Genomic DNA, 12203 nt, shown 5'->3' with positions numbered 1-12203 from the left:
GCAATGTGCAGGGCTGCAGCATCTGCTCTGGCCATGGACACTCACACCGCGGGGTGTGCGGCTGGCAGCCACGCTCTCATTTAGCCCCTGGGAGACCAGATCTCTCCCGACCTCCAGCTCAGTACCCTGCTGAGCCGTCAGTAATCCCTGCCCATTCCTGGGGGCAATCGATCAGGATCAATTCTTTGCTTTCACTCTCCAGGAAACTCCCTTCCCTCTAGGATTAATCTTTTTTAGATTGATTTCAAGGCAACCCTCTGGATGTATGGATATCACTAATGTAAAATTCCTTAATAAAAAGAAAGCAGGGCTATCAGTTTAGAGATTATATGTCTAGAGACCACCTCTTCTTGATTTCTGTTGCATGTCAGAAGTGGTAATTGTATTTGCTTTGCAAATTTATTTTATACTATTAACCATACGAATTTCCTGGTTGCAGGAGTACTTGTTTTGATTAAGCATGCAAACGATTCACTAGGACATGTCAGGGAATCCTACAAATCTTCCTGAAGAGACATTTGCTATATCTAAATTGACTGAATGATAGCTAAACATATCACCTGTAATTCTTAAGGAAACCAGAGTCGAGTAAGGAAAAGGTGAAGAAGGATCAGAGGTAAGAACTCTTTCCATCAAGGAGGGAGATGATCGGTCAAAGACGACACAAATAAGGCAACAAAATCCAGCAAACAACATTCAGTCCGTAGGTCCGACCAGAACAGAGCATCAAGCCAACACAGCAAAGCTAACAAGAAAATGCCATGAAATAAAAGGACAAAATGAGAATGTGGATGCTCTTTGCTGTCACCACTAGCAGTAAAACCATTACAGTGGAATACTGCCACAACTAATTAAAAATTCATTTGCTTTTCACAATAAATAGAACAGTTTTCAAGTATAAACATGGTTACCCATAAAATCCCTATATACAGAGGTACTACACACTTCATCTTCAGAAGTGTTGTCAGCAGCCAATGCACTTTACTATGAGCCACCTTGGGACACTGGCTGTTCAGAGGCATGAACTGAAATAATCTCTGGGAGCCCCACTTTTAGCAAATGCCAACACTGCTTTGGCACCCTGCCCAGGGTCTTCTGCACCAGTTAATCCAACCCTGAGCTGGATTAATTTCTCATACACACACATACTCATTCAGTCTCAGGGCTATATACCAACTGTGCTGAAAGCAGAGCAAGTTTAGAAAGAGCCTTTTCTCCCCAGTTCCGTATTGGTTCTCAACAAGCAACTGTCTGCAGAATATGGGAGATGTTAACCCCCTAGTAAGGCTGATCCCGTCACCACTCACTCCTTCAAATAAGAAGTTGCCCCAAAATCTAGACAATAACTTAGACATGATAAGAATATAAAGTAATACCCATGTGCAAAGAAATCTCACGAACATGAGATAAGTGTTGTCAGGTCCTAATTTTTTTCACTGTTGTTGTTTCTTATTTATTCTGGGATATTTACAGTTTTAATTAGGTGTAAAAAGTTGGCAATGATTGAATTTGAAGGTGTGTACAGCAGTGTGCACTGGAGTACAATACTATTTAGTGACATTGACTGTAAGGGTGAAATGTGGTATTTGGAACAGTTATTGCAATATAGCAAATGAATACACAGAGTGATAAACAAAGCACGGGGCTGAGTTCAGCGCTTGCTTATAGATATACCATTCACTACATCACAAGGAATTAAAAGAAAGCTAAAAATAGAGCTTTATTGTGCAAAGTAAGAATAAATGAAGTGGCACACAGTAACTATTTTACACTCCGGGAAAAGGCCTCCGCCCTCTGTTGTTCCCCAAAGCCCCAGAACAGCAGCTCAGCAGGTCTCATTAGGGCCAAGGGCTTCCAAACTGCACCCGAATATCCCACATATCCCATACCTCCTGCCAACACATGTGAGCAAGACCCAGAAATTGTTCTCCAGGAGAACTAAATGTGGATGAAGGACAATGCTGGTGCTTCACACCTATTTTGCACAGGAAGATAGGACCAGTCAGGTGCAGAGACATCTATGGAAAACAAGATCCTGATTAAATGTGAAATGAATTCAGACAGCCACCCAAAAGCCAGTTGCCATGCAGCATGGATGGAGTCCTGCTACATCATAACTCCTGCTTCCTTCTCCCTTCTTGAGGCAAAACCACACAACTGTGTCTGTGTTGCCCACCAGGCCTATATATGGGGAAAGGGGAAAATCGGGCCATGCGTAATACTTATGTGGGCCTCTATATACACTACAGAAAGACACATGAACCATTATTTATATTGTATCTACAATGTACAGAGCATCATCTGCACGCAGCTTAAAAACTCAGCCGTTCAAATGGAAAATCACATCTGTCAATCAGTACTGCTTCCCAGGCTAAAAAGCCGATGCGCTCTCACTAGGGACTTCTTCGCAATTACATCGATGCCATACAATTACAGTTTGGAAAATGTGGCACAAGACACCTTTTTGCCTGCTCCTTGTAAAAATTATTCCACCGCGAAACACTGATGAATACCTGTGACATGTGAGTAATTAAAGCAAAAATAAAACAAAGCCCTGCAATGAGGGACTTATTAGTAATTATGACTTGCAGGAGGGAAGGTTATTGAGCAAATATGCAGGTAGGCACAGGCTCACATATCCTCTGCGCATGAATTAATCCACTGTGTACGCTCTAGCTAGTCAAAAGCTCTCTGAAGAGATGTGTACATGTTAATCACTAACCTCTGCACGTCTACGTACACTGAATCCCTCTCCCAGCACAGAGTAGCTAAACCATCACTTTATGTTAGTTTGGTTCTGAGTAAAAGAGAAACGAACAATAATTAGGTGGGGTTTTTTCCTCAGAAACTCTGGGTTTGGGCCCCTAAAATTAAGAATAGGATCTTCAACAAATAGCACCTCACTTGTAGCCGTAAGGAGGAATTAAAAACTACTGCAGCAGGTGACAATTGCATCAAACCCGTAACAATGACATACATATTATATATATGCATCTATTAGGAATATGTTTGAAGCATGGTTAGCTAGCAAGTAGTTTGATATAAATATTTAATAAACTCTGCCTGTTATAGGAATACCATTCCTATAATTCTTGAAGAAAGCAGGCTCAGACAAACCACAAGCAACCATATTAACGTTTCCCATTTAAAATATGACTAAAGCAAACCACAAGCAATCATATTAACATATCCTGTTTGACATATTCTTAAAGTAAACACCATATGTATAGATATTAATTTTAAAATAGAAGTAAACATCCTGTCCACCAAGATTGTGTTACCTTTGAACTTCCTATTTCAACTTTTCTTCTCTTTGCATAGAGAGCTCTGGAGAGGGAGAGGGAATGGGGAAGAGAAGCAGAGGCCGTCATGGTGCCAAGCACAGGGAGACAGATGGAGACTGCATCAGGACACTTGGGCAATGCATTTCACAGAGAAGAAGAGTGACCGGCTCCCGTGTCCCAACATATCAACCCATCAGATGTCTCCTTTCCAAAACAAAAGTGCTGCCTTTCATGACACAAGCCCATTGGGCTTTGTTTGCTAGTGAGGAATGACGTCAGAAGCTCAGGCAACTGGTGCTTCAGTGCCCTTGATTCAAAGCTTATTTTTCCTCTCAGAACCATCAGGTGGGAAACTTTCCTTCAGGTGACTCAGGGCCCATCCAGCACCCATCAATGTCATCATTAGGACAGACTAACATAGCTGCCTTCAACTGCCACCATATCAATGGGAAAGCAGCATTTTCACTCCAGGAGGTGCCTGCCCATGCAGGTACCCCACAGGATGGCTCAACTAACAATCAGTGCAGCACCGGCTTGCAGGGCTTCACCCAAGACACCCAGGCAGTTGTGCAGATCCAGGGACATCCATCACCACCACCAACTACGCATCCGAAAGCATCACACTTCACACTCCCATGGCTTTCCCCGTGCCAAAGGATGCTGAGACTACTCTGCCCCACAGGAATGCTGTATGGCTTTACTTCACGGCTCGAAAGCAGATTTGTGGGTGAAAGAGGGTAACATGATGCAAAGTATTCCTCATGATGACAGTCTCTGTATGGCTGCACTTGACTACTATAAACCTCTGTCTGTATGTCAGGGCATCACAGCTTTTAAAGTCACTACCTTTTTTCAAAGTGTACATCCCTCAGATCTGCTTCAGGAGCTTTTATCTCAATTTACTTTTCTGGCCCTGTCAAGGTCATGGTGGGCCCTGGAGGAGGCAGGGACCGGCGCACGGCTCTGGGCACACGTCTTGGGGAAACTGGCTGCCTCCCCAGGGCTGGCTTAGCAGAGCCACAAGCAGCCAGCCTGTGCAGTATCTCCCCATCTGAATTAATTTTCAGCAAGTTTAAATTACTTAGGTGCTTATGAAAAGCCCAGTCCATCCTTGTGACGCAGAGAGGTCACCAAAAATAGCTGGAGGACATGAATTCATGCTTTACCTGTGCTTTTTAAAAACAAAGGATGTCAGCCCCCAGGGCTGTCAATACAACTCCATTCAGTATTGTTACATTCATTTTCACCTATCCTTCCGAGAAATGGATAAGGTTTCAGTTCTCTTTCCCCAGTTATTTTGAGACAAATCTGAAACAGAAATATTAAACAGAAAGATGGAGCTGGAGGAACAGTAGCCACAGACAAACCACAAGTGCAGATGCAACCTATTTTTGCTAGATATGCTTTGTTGCATGACATTTTATTATTTATTTTTTGAAATACAATGCACAGCCCCTTTTTTTTAAACATCGCTGTGCTAAACACGGCAGTGCATCACCTCTGACTATAATACAGCCCATAGCTCCTCTGCATTAAGAGGGAAATTTGAATTAATTACCCACATCTCCCCATTATTTTCCCTCTCCCAACAAAATAAAAATTAGAGAGAACCACACTAGCTGGAGTAGAATTGCTGAAAGGCAGAAGTTGCAGGATTACTGTGCAGTGCGCTGCCAGCTGCAGGCAGGAGAAAGCCCCAGCAGGAATGCCAAGTCCCTGGCACACACAGGAAACGTATATAGCTATTATTCTTTCTCAGACAGTTTTTCTTTTTTTTCTTTTTTTTTTTTTTGTTTTCAAGTTCATTCAAATAATACTTCCAAGGGGAAAAGGCACTTACAATCACAAAACAATAGTCAGAGCTCTCTTTTTTTTAATGTTGACCTGACGGTACTGATATTCTGCATATTGCTTGTATATCATGAGATTAGAGAAGAAATAAGGTCAGACCATGGATGAAACTGCAGAATATAAATGATGAACAAATAAAAATCTCTACCGAGACATGCTTGCTAAATACCTTCAGGGAGAAAGTCGTCTACTTCCTAACTATGTTCATTTGTTCCTTAAACTATAGGGTTTGGACTTAGTGGAAAAATTATAAGAAGAGTCAGGACTGTAACATGAATATTCACAGCCTAATTGTATATACCTCATACATCTCTATTCAAAGAAAGGATACGAGATACTCCAAGCCCACGTGACCCTCTACCTGCACCTTTCATACCCGTATTTACTATTGTAACAAGGAAGCGCCACTTAAAATACATTCATACCAAACTGAACATGCAGCATGTTTACTATATCCAAAGTTAAACAGAACATTTCAGAGCAATATGCAAGTTTAATATTGAGCACAATATTCTCATAGAGGTATTTATGGCATAATATTTGCACAAACAGGGACATGGCTAGTATTGCATGTTGTCTATAGATTCAAATTCTGGTTTAACGTTGGCCTGTGTGGGATATTCCAGTTCCTTTCCAGCTCCCTCCTCTCCCCTGCTTTACATTACCCAGCAAATGCAGGCAGCATGCCGCACTTAATGGCTGAAAATCAGTCATCTCAAACCAACGTTCATTCCAAATCAAATCAATTTAAAAAAAGCAAACCAGAATTTATATTAAGAAGAGACTGCTGGTGGAAAGGAAAAACAAGGTGACTGTTTTGAGAGCCTACCAAGCCACCTTGCAGTAGTCTTTACCATCGCTTAGCTGATTTTCCCCCGGTGGGAGCTGTCAGGCAGCACTTACTGTCTCTCTCTCTCTCACACACACACACACAGTTACTTTCTTTTCGCCCCTGACACCTCTCGGCACACCCGGCAGTACTGCACCGCCAGATCTTCGTCCCTCATGCCCAGCAACACAGCGAGACGAGCACAGCCCGACCCCCGGCTCCCCCTCCGGCACCGGGATGCTCCGAGGGGACAAGCCGGGCCGAGACCTCATCCCCCCGGTTGCCTCCGCCTCACCTTTCCCAGCCGCACCCCACAGTGGAGAGGGCCCGGCGGGCTGGTCCTTACCGTACAGCAGGCTCCTCGTCACCTGTCCCCCCATGGCCGCGGACCCCGGCGGGGGCACGGCCGGTTCCGCTCCGCAGCCCCCGGCCCGCCCGGGAGCCGCCTGCCCCGCGCCGGCTGCCGCCACCCACTCCCGCGCCTCCTGCCGCCGCACCGGCCCTCCGAGCTGTCATGTTTATTTACATAAGAAGGAGGAGACTTCGCGGCTTCCTGAAATAGCTGCCGGCGTTTCATCGATGCAGCGTGTTCGACCCGCCCGGCCCCACGCACACGGTCCCCCAGTGCAGAACGCGGCGAGTCAAGGCATCCACCCGCGATGCTGCCGGCGCGGCGTGCTGCTGGAGAGGGCTGCTGGCCGGGCTGACGAGCCGGCGGCGCTCGGCTCCTCTCAGAACAAAGCAGAAGGTACTGCCAACTCCGCCGAAAAAAAAAAAAAAATTAAGAACTCATTTATAAAATCAAGCGACTTTGGCCATTTGAAACTTTTGCTACCCGGAGGCTTGGTATCCTAGTGCAAAGCCCTGGAATAAATTATAATGGCAAAGGAAAAAAAAGAGAGAGAGAGATTTAAAAAATAATTATTACCAGACATCACTGCACCAGAGTCTTCAAACCGCCTCTGCTGGTTAATTATTAATTATTTAATAGCAAATAAGTGCTTGAAATGCAGAATGGTTCACCACGGACTGTAATAATAAACACATTACCCCCCCGTAAACTCTTTTGTGCGAGACTTGCATGCTCAGCCTGGATACAATGCTTCCTTCTCTCCAGCTCATTACCTCTGCTGATGGATACCGGCCAGCGCTATTAAAAGCAGGGGGATGCCGAGGGTGGTGCAGGGAGGTGCGCAGGGTACCGCAGCCAGGCTTAGTCCCTCGGTTGCTCTCTGCAACCCGCTGTTCGTGCAGGACCTTGCTCGTTCCTTCTCCATCTCCAGCACCACATGCCCCTGCTCACACACATCTCTCCTGTCCACTGCTCTAAGGGTAAATTAACACAGCAGGCACCAGGCTGCCACAGCCAGTCATGGCATATCCCGCTGGCTCGTATAAAACTCATTCATGCATCTTTATGTTATGCCACAGTCTCCCTTCACTCTGCAAAGGAGCAGGAGTCAAACTTACAGAGCCGCGAGCACAGCTCTGACTCCCAACTCTTACCAGGGTGCTGGGCAAATCCTGTCATCCCACCACTTCAACTCTGCCACCAGAAAAACGGGAAATAAGATTTTTCTCTTGCCGTGCTATAATTATTATTGCTTAGGATGGCTGGGTGCTGAGCTTTCAGCACTTCTGGAAGAATTAAAAAAAAAAAGAAAAGCTGTACAAAAGCAGCCCAAGCCAAAAAGCACAGTCAGGGTGCTTGCACTAATGCTGCGTGTGTGCGGAAAGCTGTGCACAGCATTTCCAACCTGCAAGAGGAGCCTCTCCCGAGTTCTGCAGCAGCAGCCAGGCACCACCACCAGCTCACTGCCTGGCTCCCCCCTGCCCAGCTGAGGAGACTTGCACCAAGACCCCAGAGCCAAGCAGCAGCTCTTCCCTCACTGAGCAGCGCACAGGCAGCGCTCTGCTTCTCCCTGCTTAAAGTCACACTCTGCAGAGCTTACAGCAGCTTCTTGGCAGAAGACTTTTCCTTTTTTTTTTTCCCTTCTATTTTTTTCTTCCTCCCCTCCCAGATGATGCCACATTTACAGCAACAGAGGTACAGGGTGAGGACATCCCCAGAGGCACTGCGTGTGCACCCCAATGGGTGCAGGACATTTCTTGGGTCAAGTCACCACATCACAGCACCCACTGGGGATCCAGAGATGTCACAAGGTCGTTGCTGGTTTCGTCCCCTGGCGGGCAGCCCACCTGCTTGCGCTGACGGCAAAGGGTGCGGTGCTTACACCATCACCTACCACATTTCACTCAGAGGAATGGAGACTGAGATGGACATTCAACCTCAAATTTTCTCATCTCAGCTCTGCTTTCCATCCTTACCTTAATCTTGCTACAGCTCTGTGAATAATTGACTTCTTGGTTCACTGCCTCAACCAAGAGATTGCTAGGAAAAAAAATATCATTTTGTGTTGGCCCAAAACTGAATGCTTTGTGCGTCTCACTGAACAAAATGTTTCTTTAACTCAGAATGAAGCATTTTATTTTCAGAGTTATTTTAACCTCATTTTTTCAAGTTATGGTCATTGAATCCAGCTCTGAAATGATGTCTTTAAAAAAACAACAACAAAAAAAGTCCACAACCTATTAAGCCCTTTGTTTTGAATATACCAAAAGGAAAAATTTGAATTGTTATCTTACAGGTTATTTTATTTTTTGCGACTTATTGGCTTCTTTTGTTTGTTTGTCTGAGGGGGAGATTGGAGGGGACAGACTGCCAGAGTGAGTCATCCCATTTGGCAGAAAGTGATAAACAATTTCAATTGATTTAAAAATTGTCTAAAAAAAATAAATAAAATTAAAAAAAAAAAAAAGAACACCACACCACCCCAATCTCCTGAACTTCAGCCAGTGCTATGGAGCAGCTCCTGGAGGATGCAGGCGGGCAAAGCCATCCATGGTAGTCAAATGGCCTGTCTGCCCTGTTCTGTGATAATTCCTCAAGGATTACTTGCCAGATGGCAAATCTTTCCATCACAGCCATGTCACGCTGAAACTTATTCCTGATTTGTTCTTATCACCTCCGAGTTCATTTCAGACCTTGCCCTTTTCCAATTCCTCTTCAGGTTTTTGTGTTTCTGATTTTTCTTTAGACATAGAGAAAACCTATCTGCAACTCTATTCTCTATGCCGATACCCTTTGGGTCCCCTTGGGGTATTTCTTTGCCTTTCCCAATAAGAGTAAGGCCTCCCATTTTGGCATCAAATATAAACATCAATTTTTGCTTCTTTCTAACTTGCTGACAAACGTATTAGGGCTGGACACAAGAGAAATCCAGCCCCTAAATCCATTCCCATTCATGAACAGTGTCCAGCAAGCTCCAGCCAAGCAGCAGTGCTGTTGTCCAAGCCAGGAGGAATCTGCTTCAAAAGTATTTTGAGGCAACATTTGATCTTGCTAAATATACATATTAACACAGCAACAGTAGGATGGTGAAGCTGCAGAGGACATATATAGATTTACAGTCATCAGGCTGCATATTAGATTAAAACCTCAGTCTTTCCAAATAGCCCTCAGCAGTCAATGGGGGATTTTTCACACTCTCCCGAGATAAAACCCCCAGCCCTGGGCACTGAGTAGCAGGGGTGGGTATGAAATTGAGGGCTCATGAGCAACTGCATTGCTTCCCCAGTGTCCTGGCCAGCAGGCTAGTGGTCAGCAAGGAGGATGCTGAAGATCTACCGTGATCTGGAAAAAAACATCCCAATATGGCTAAACAGTCCATTCTGCACCAACGGATGGAAAGTAGCAGATACCTGCAGGGAACCACAGTAGGAGGAGACACAAAAAAAAAGGTACAAAGAGACAGGGAAGAAGGAGAGGATGAAAAATCAGTTTCATGGAGACCAAGGATAAGATTATACATACGCACAGGTGAGGACAGGAAAATGAAACTCCAGTTCATGCAAGCCTCATGCAGCTAAAACTCTTTGGAGACTAGGTTTGACTCTCTGGAGAACTGGAATTTACATAAGCAAGACAAAACAAGCAATAAAACCTCTCTTGATGAGGGTTTCACCTCCTTTAATGATGCTGCAGGTGGAGACATCCCAGCAAGAGATGGTCCAAAAGGTTTCCTCACATATCAGTATAGGAGAAATAAGGCAGTTCTGGAAATCAACCCGTATTTACCAGGGAGAAAGTCTTTATGACTTTTATGTTTAAAGAGGTGCCATCAATTTCTCTATTACCACTTGCACTTGACTTAGTGGTAACACACAGATTGACTAGAAATTGGCCTTTTTTCCACTCAATACAGTAGCTCTCAGCAAACAGATGGAGGTCATCTGGGAAGATAGGAGAATTTAGGGAAACATGTTCTCTGGTCTTTTGTTGGCATAAGCCTCTGATTCCTATTAGGACGGGAAATTTCACCTATACAGAAAACAGATTTCCTCCAGGAACCTCTGCCACCATAACTCCAAAAGAAAAATGATGTTCTCAACAGGAAAGTATCCAAGAGAAAACATCTCACCAGTACATGCTAGTGCACAAGAAATGAGGACGAGAGTTAAGAAATCTTACATTCTGTGCATTCTTTTAACATTAATTTATTGCCATTAATGGAGTGGCCTTAGACCTAAGACATGTCTCTGCTTTCAATTCTTTATATATAACATGAAGATAGAGGTACTGCATTAGTAAAAAGTATGACGATTAGGTGACGTTTATACAGCCATTTGAAAATCTAATGAGTTATGTCATTATTAAGCATTATTACAAAGCTGCAGCTCTGGATGAAAGCCAAATCTCAATGTGTAAGTCAAAGGAAATTCAAGATCCTGAGTGAAATTCTTAAAATCAAAATAGTCACTTGTACCTACAAACTACAGCACCACAACTGCTAACCTAGGCACTCAACTATCCTGGTGCAGTTCTCTGCAGACACAGCAGGATGGGAAATCTAAGGACAGGGAAAATCTTTACACTGAATATCCACCTCACATTTGCACTCAGCATAAGTGAGACATCAGTTGTGTTTGCTTTGATGACGGGAGCCGCAGCGGCACAGCAGTAAAGGCTGCCTCTCGACAGGGCAATGAAGACATCAGCGAGCTGTTGTAATGGATGCACAGGATGCGTATTGATTCAGTGAAGGAGATGTGGCAGCAATAGGAGAGCCCAAGATGTCAGTTGCTGCTCACACAAAGCCAAAACTGCCAAGGACTTCCCCGGCTTAACTCTGACCCTGCCAGCACTTGGTGTTTTGTCATAACCTCCATGTGCCACCATCTGCAGGAGGGGGAGTGGGGGAACAGCAGTGCTGGAGAGGGGCAGGAGGCTGAGAAACAAGAAGGTTTCCCGAGGCAAAGAGAGTGACTTAGTGCATGGTATACAGGAAAGAAATACATGCCCCAAAAGCCAAGAGTGCCCAGTCCTCTTTGAATCCTTTCTGGATAACATATCGAGAAACCCCCATGGAACAATACAAGGTAGCAGAGAATGAAAATGACAGAGTTGAACATTAGCTGTGCCTTGCAATGAAACATTGCATTGTGCTAACTGGTGTTTCTGAAAAGTAACATTTAGATGACGCAGAAAACCTGTGGATGCTCTGGGGCAGTATAACTTGGAACTTGCCTGGAGCCCACTCCCTGGGCAAAATTATCAGATTGCACCTTCAAATGCCTCCAGTCTTCACCTTCATAGAATCAAAGAATCGTTTTGCTTGGAAGAGCCACTCAAGATCATGGAGTCCAACTGCTAAGACAACACTGGGACTAAATCATGTCCCTAAGAGCTCCATCTCTATGTCTTTTAAACACCTTTAGGGATGGTGACTCAACCACTTCCCTGGGCAGCCTGCTCCACTGCTCGACAATCCTTTCCATGATGAAATTTTTCCTAATATCCAATTCACTTATATGCTAAATTATCATTAATAGCTTGACCTCTCACTGCCATCCCAGAATAACTCTTCAAGCATACTATGTTTCAAAAGAAACTCAGGCCTATCCAAGTGTAATGGAAAATGGAGATAGAAGCACCTCACTAACAGAAACACTGTAATTTAAAAAACAAAAAAATGATGACTTATAACAGTTGCCTAATGACGCTGACTTTTGCTTTCAGAACAAGCATAAGAACCAAAAGAAAATTAAAGTATCTTCAAGCAAAGATTTTTCCTAAGTCTTATGTGAATATTTTCATTTTGACTCTAACTGGAGGCACAGCACAGTGACAGTATGACATGACTGAGAAATCTTATTTCAAGCCCCATTTTATAGCTATT

General features: G+C 44.3%; 1 protein-coding gene across 3 annotated transcripts in view; it reads right to left on the bottom strand.

Annotated features, from left to right (window-relative positions):
- Positions 1-12203, bottom strand: part of NEURL1 (neuralized E3 ubiquitin protein ligase 1) — a 158857-nt gene that overhangs the window by 84173 nt on the left and 62481 nt on the right. Inside the window, exon 1 of one of the 3 annotated variants that reach the window (XM_065843825.2) lies at positions 6893-6982. The exons of 1 other annotated variant lie outside the window; for it this stretch is intronic. In XM_065843825.2, the coding sequence (XP_065699897.1) occupies positions 6893-6899 (7 nt within the window). In that variant the 5' untranslated portion in view covers positions 6900-6982. Of the gene's footprint in view, positions 1-6310; positions 6473-6892; positions 6983-12203 lie in introns of those variants that run through there. One more of the 3 variants, XM_065843824.2, reaches the window with a different exon arrangement.

Source organism: Patagioenas fasciata, chromosome 8, assembly GCF_037038585.1.
Source record: "Patagioenas fasciata isolate bPatFas1 chromosome 8, bPatFas1.hap1, whole genome shotgun sequence".
In the NCBI taxonomy this organism is placed as follows: Eukaryota; Metazoa; Chordata; class Aves; order Columbiformes; family Columbidae; genus Patagioenas; species Patagioenas fasciata.
This window is presented reverse-complemented; position numbering and strand designations above follow the sequence as displayed.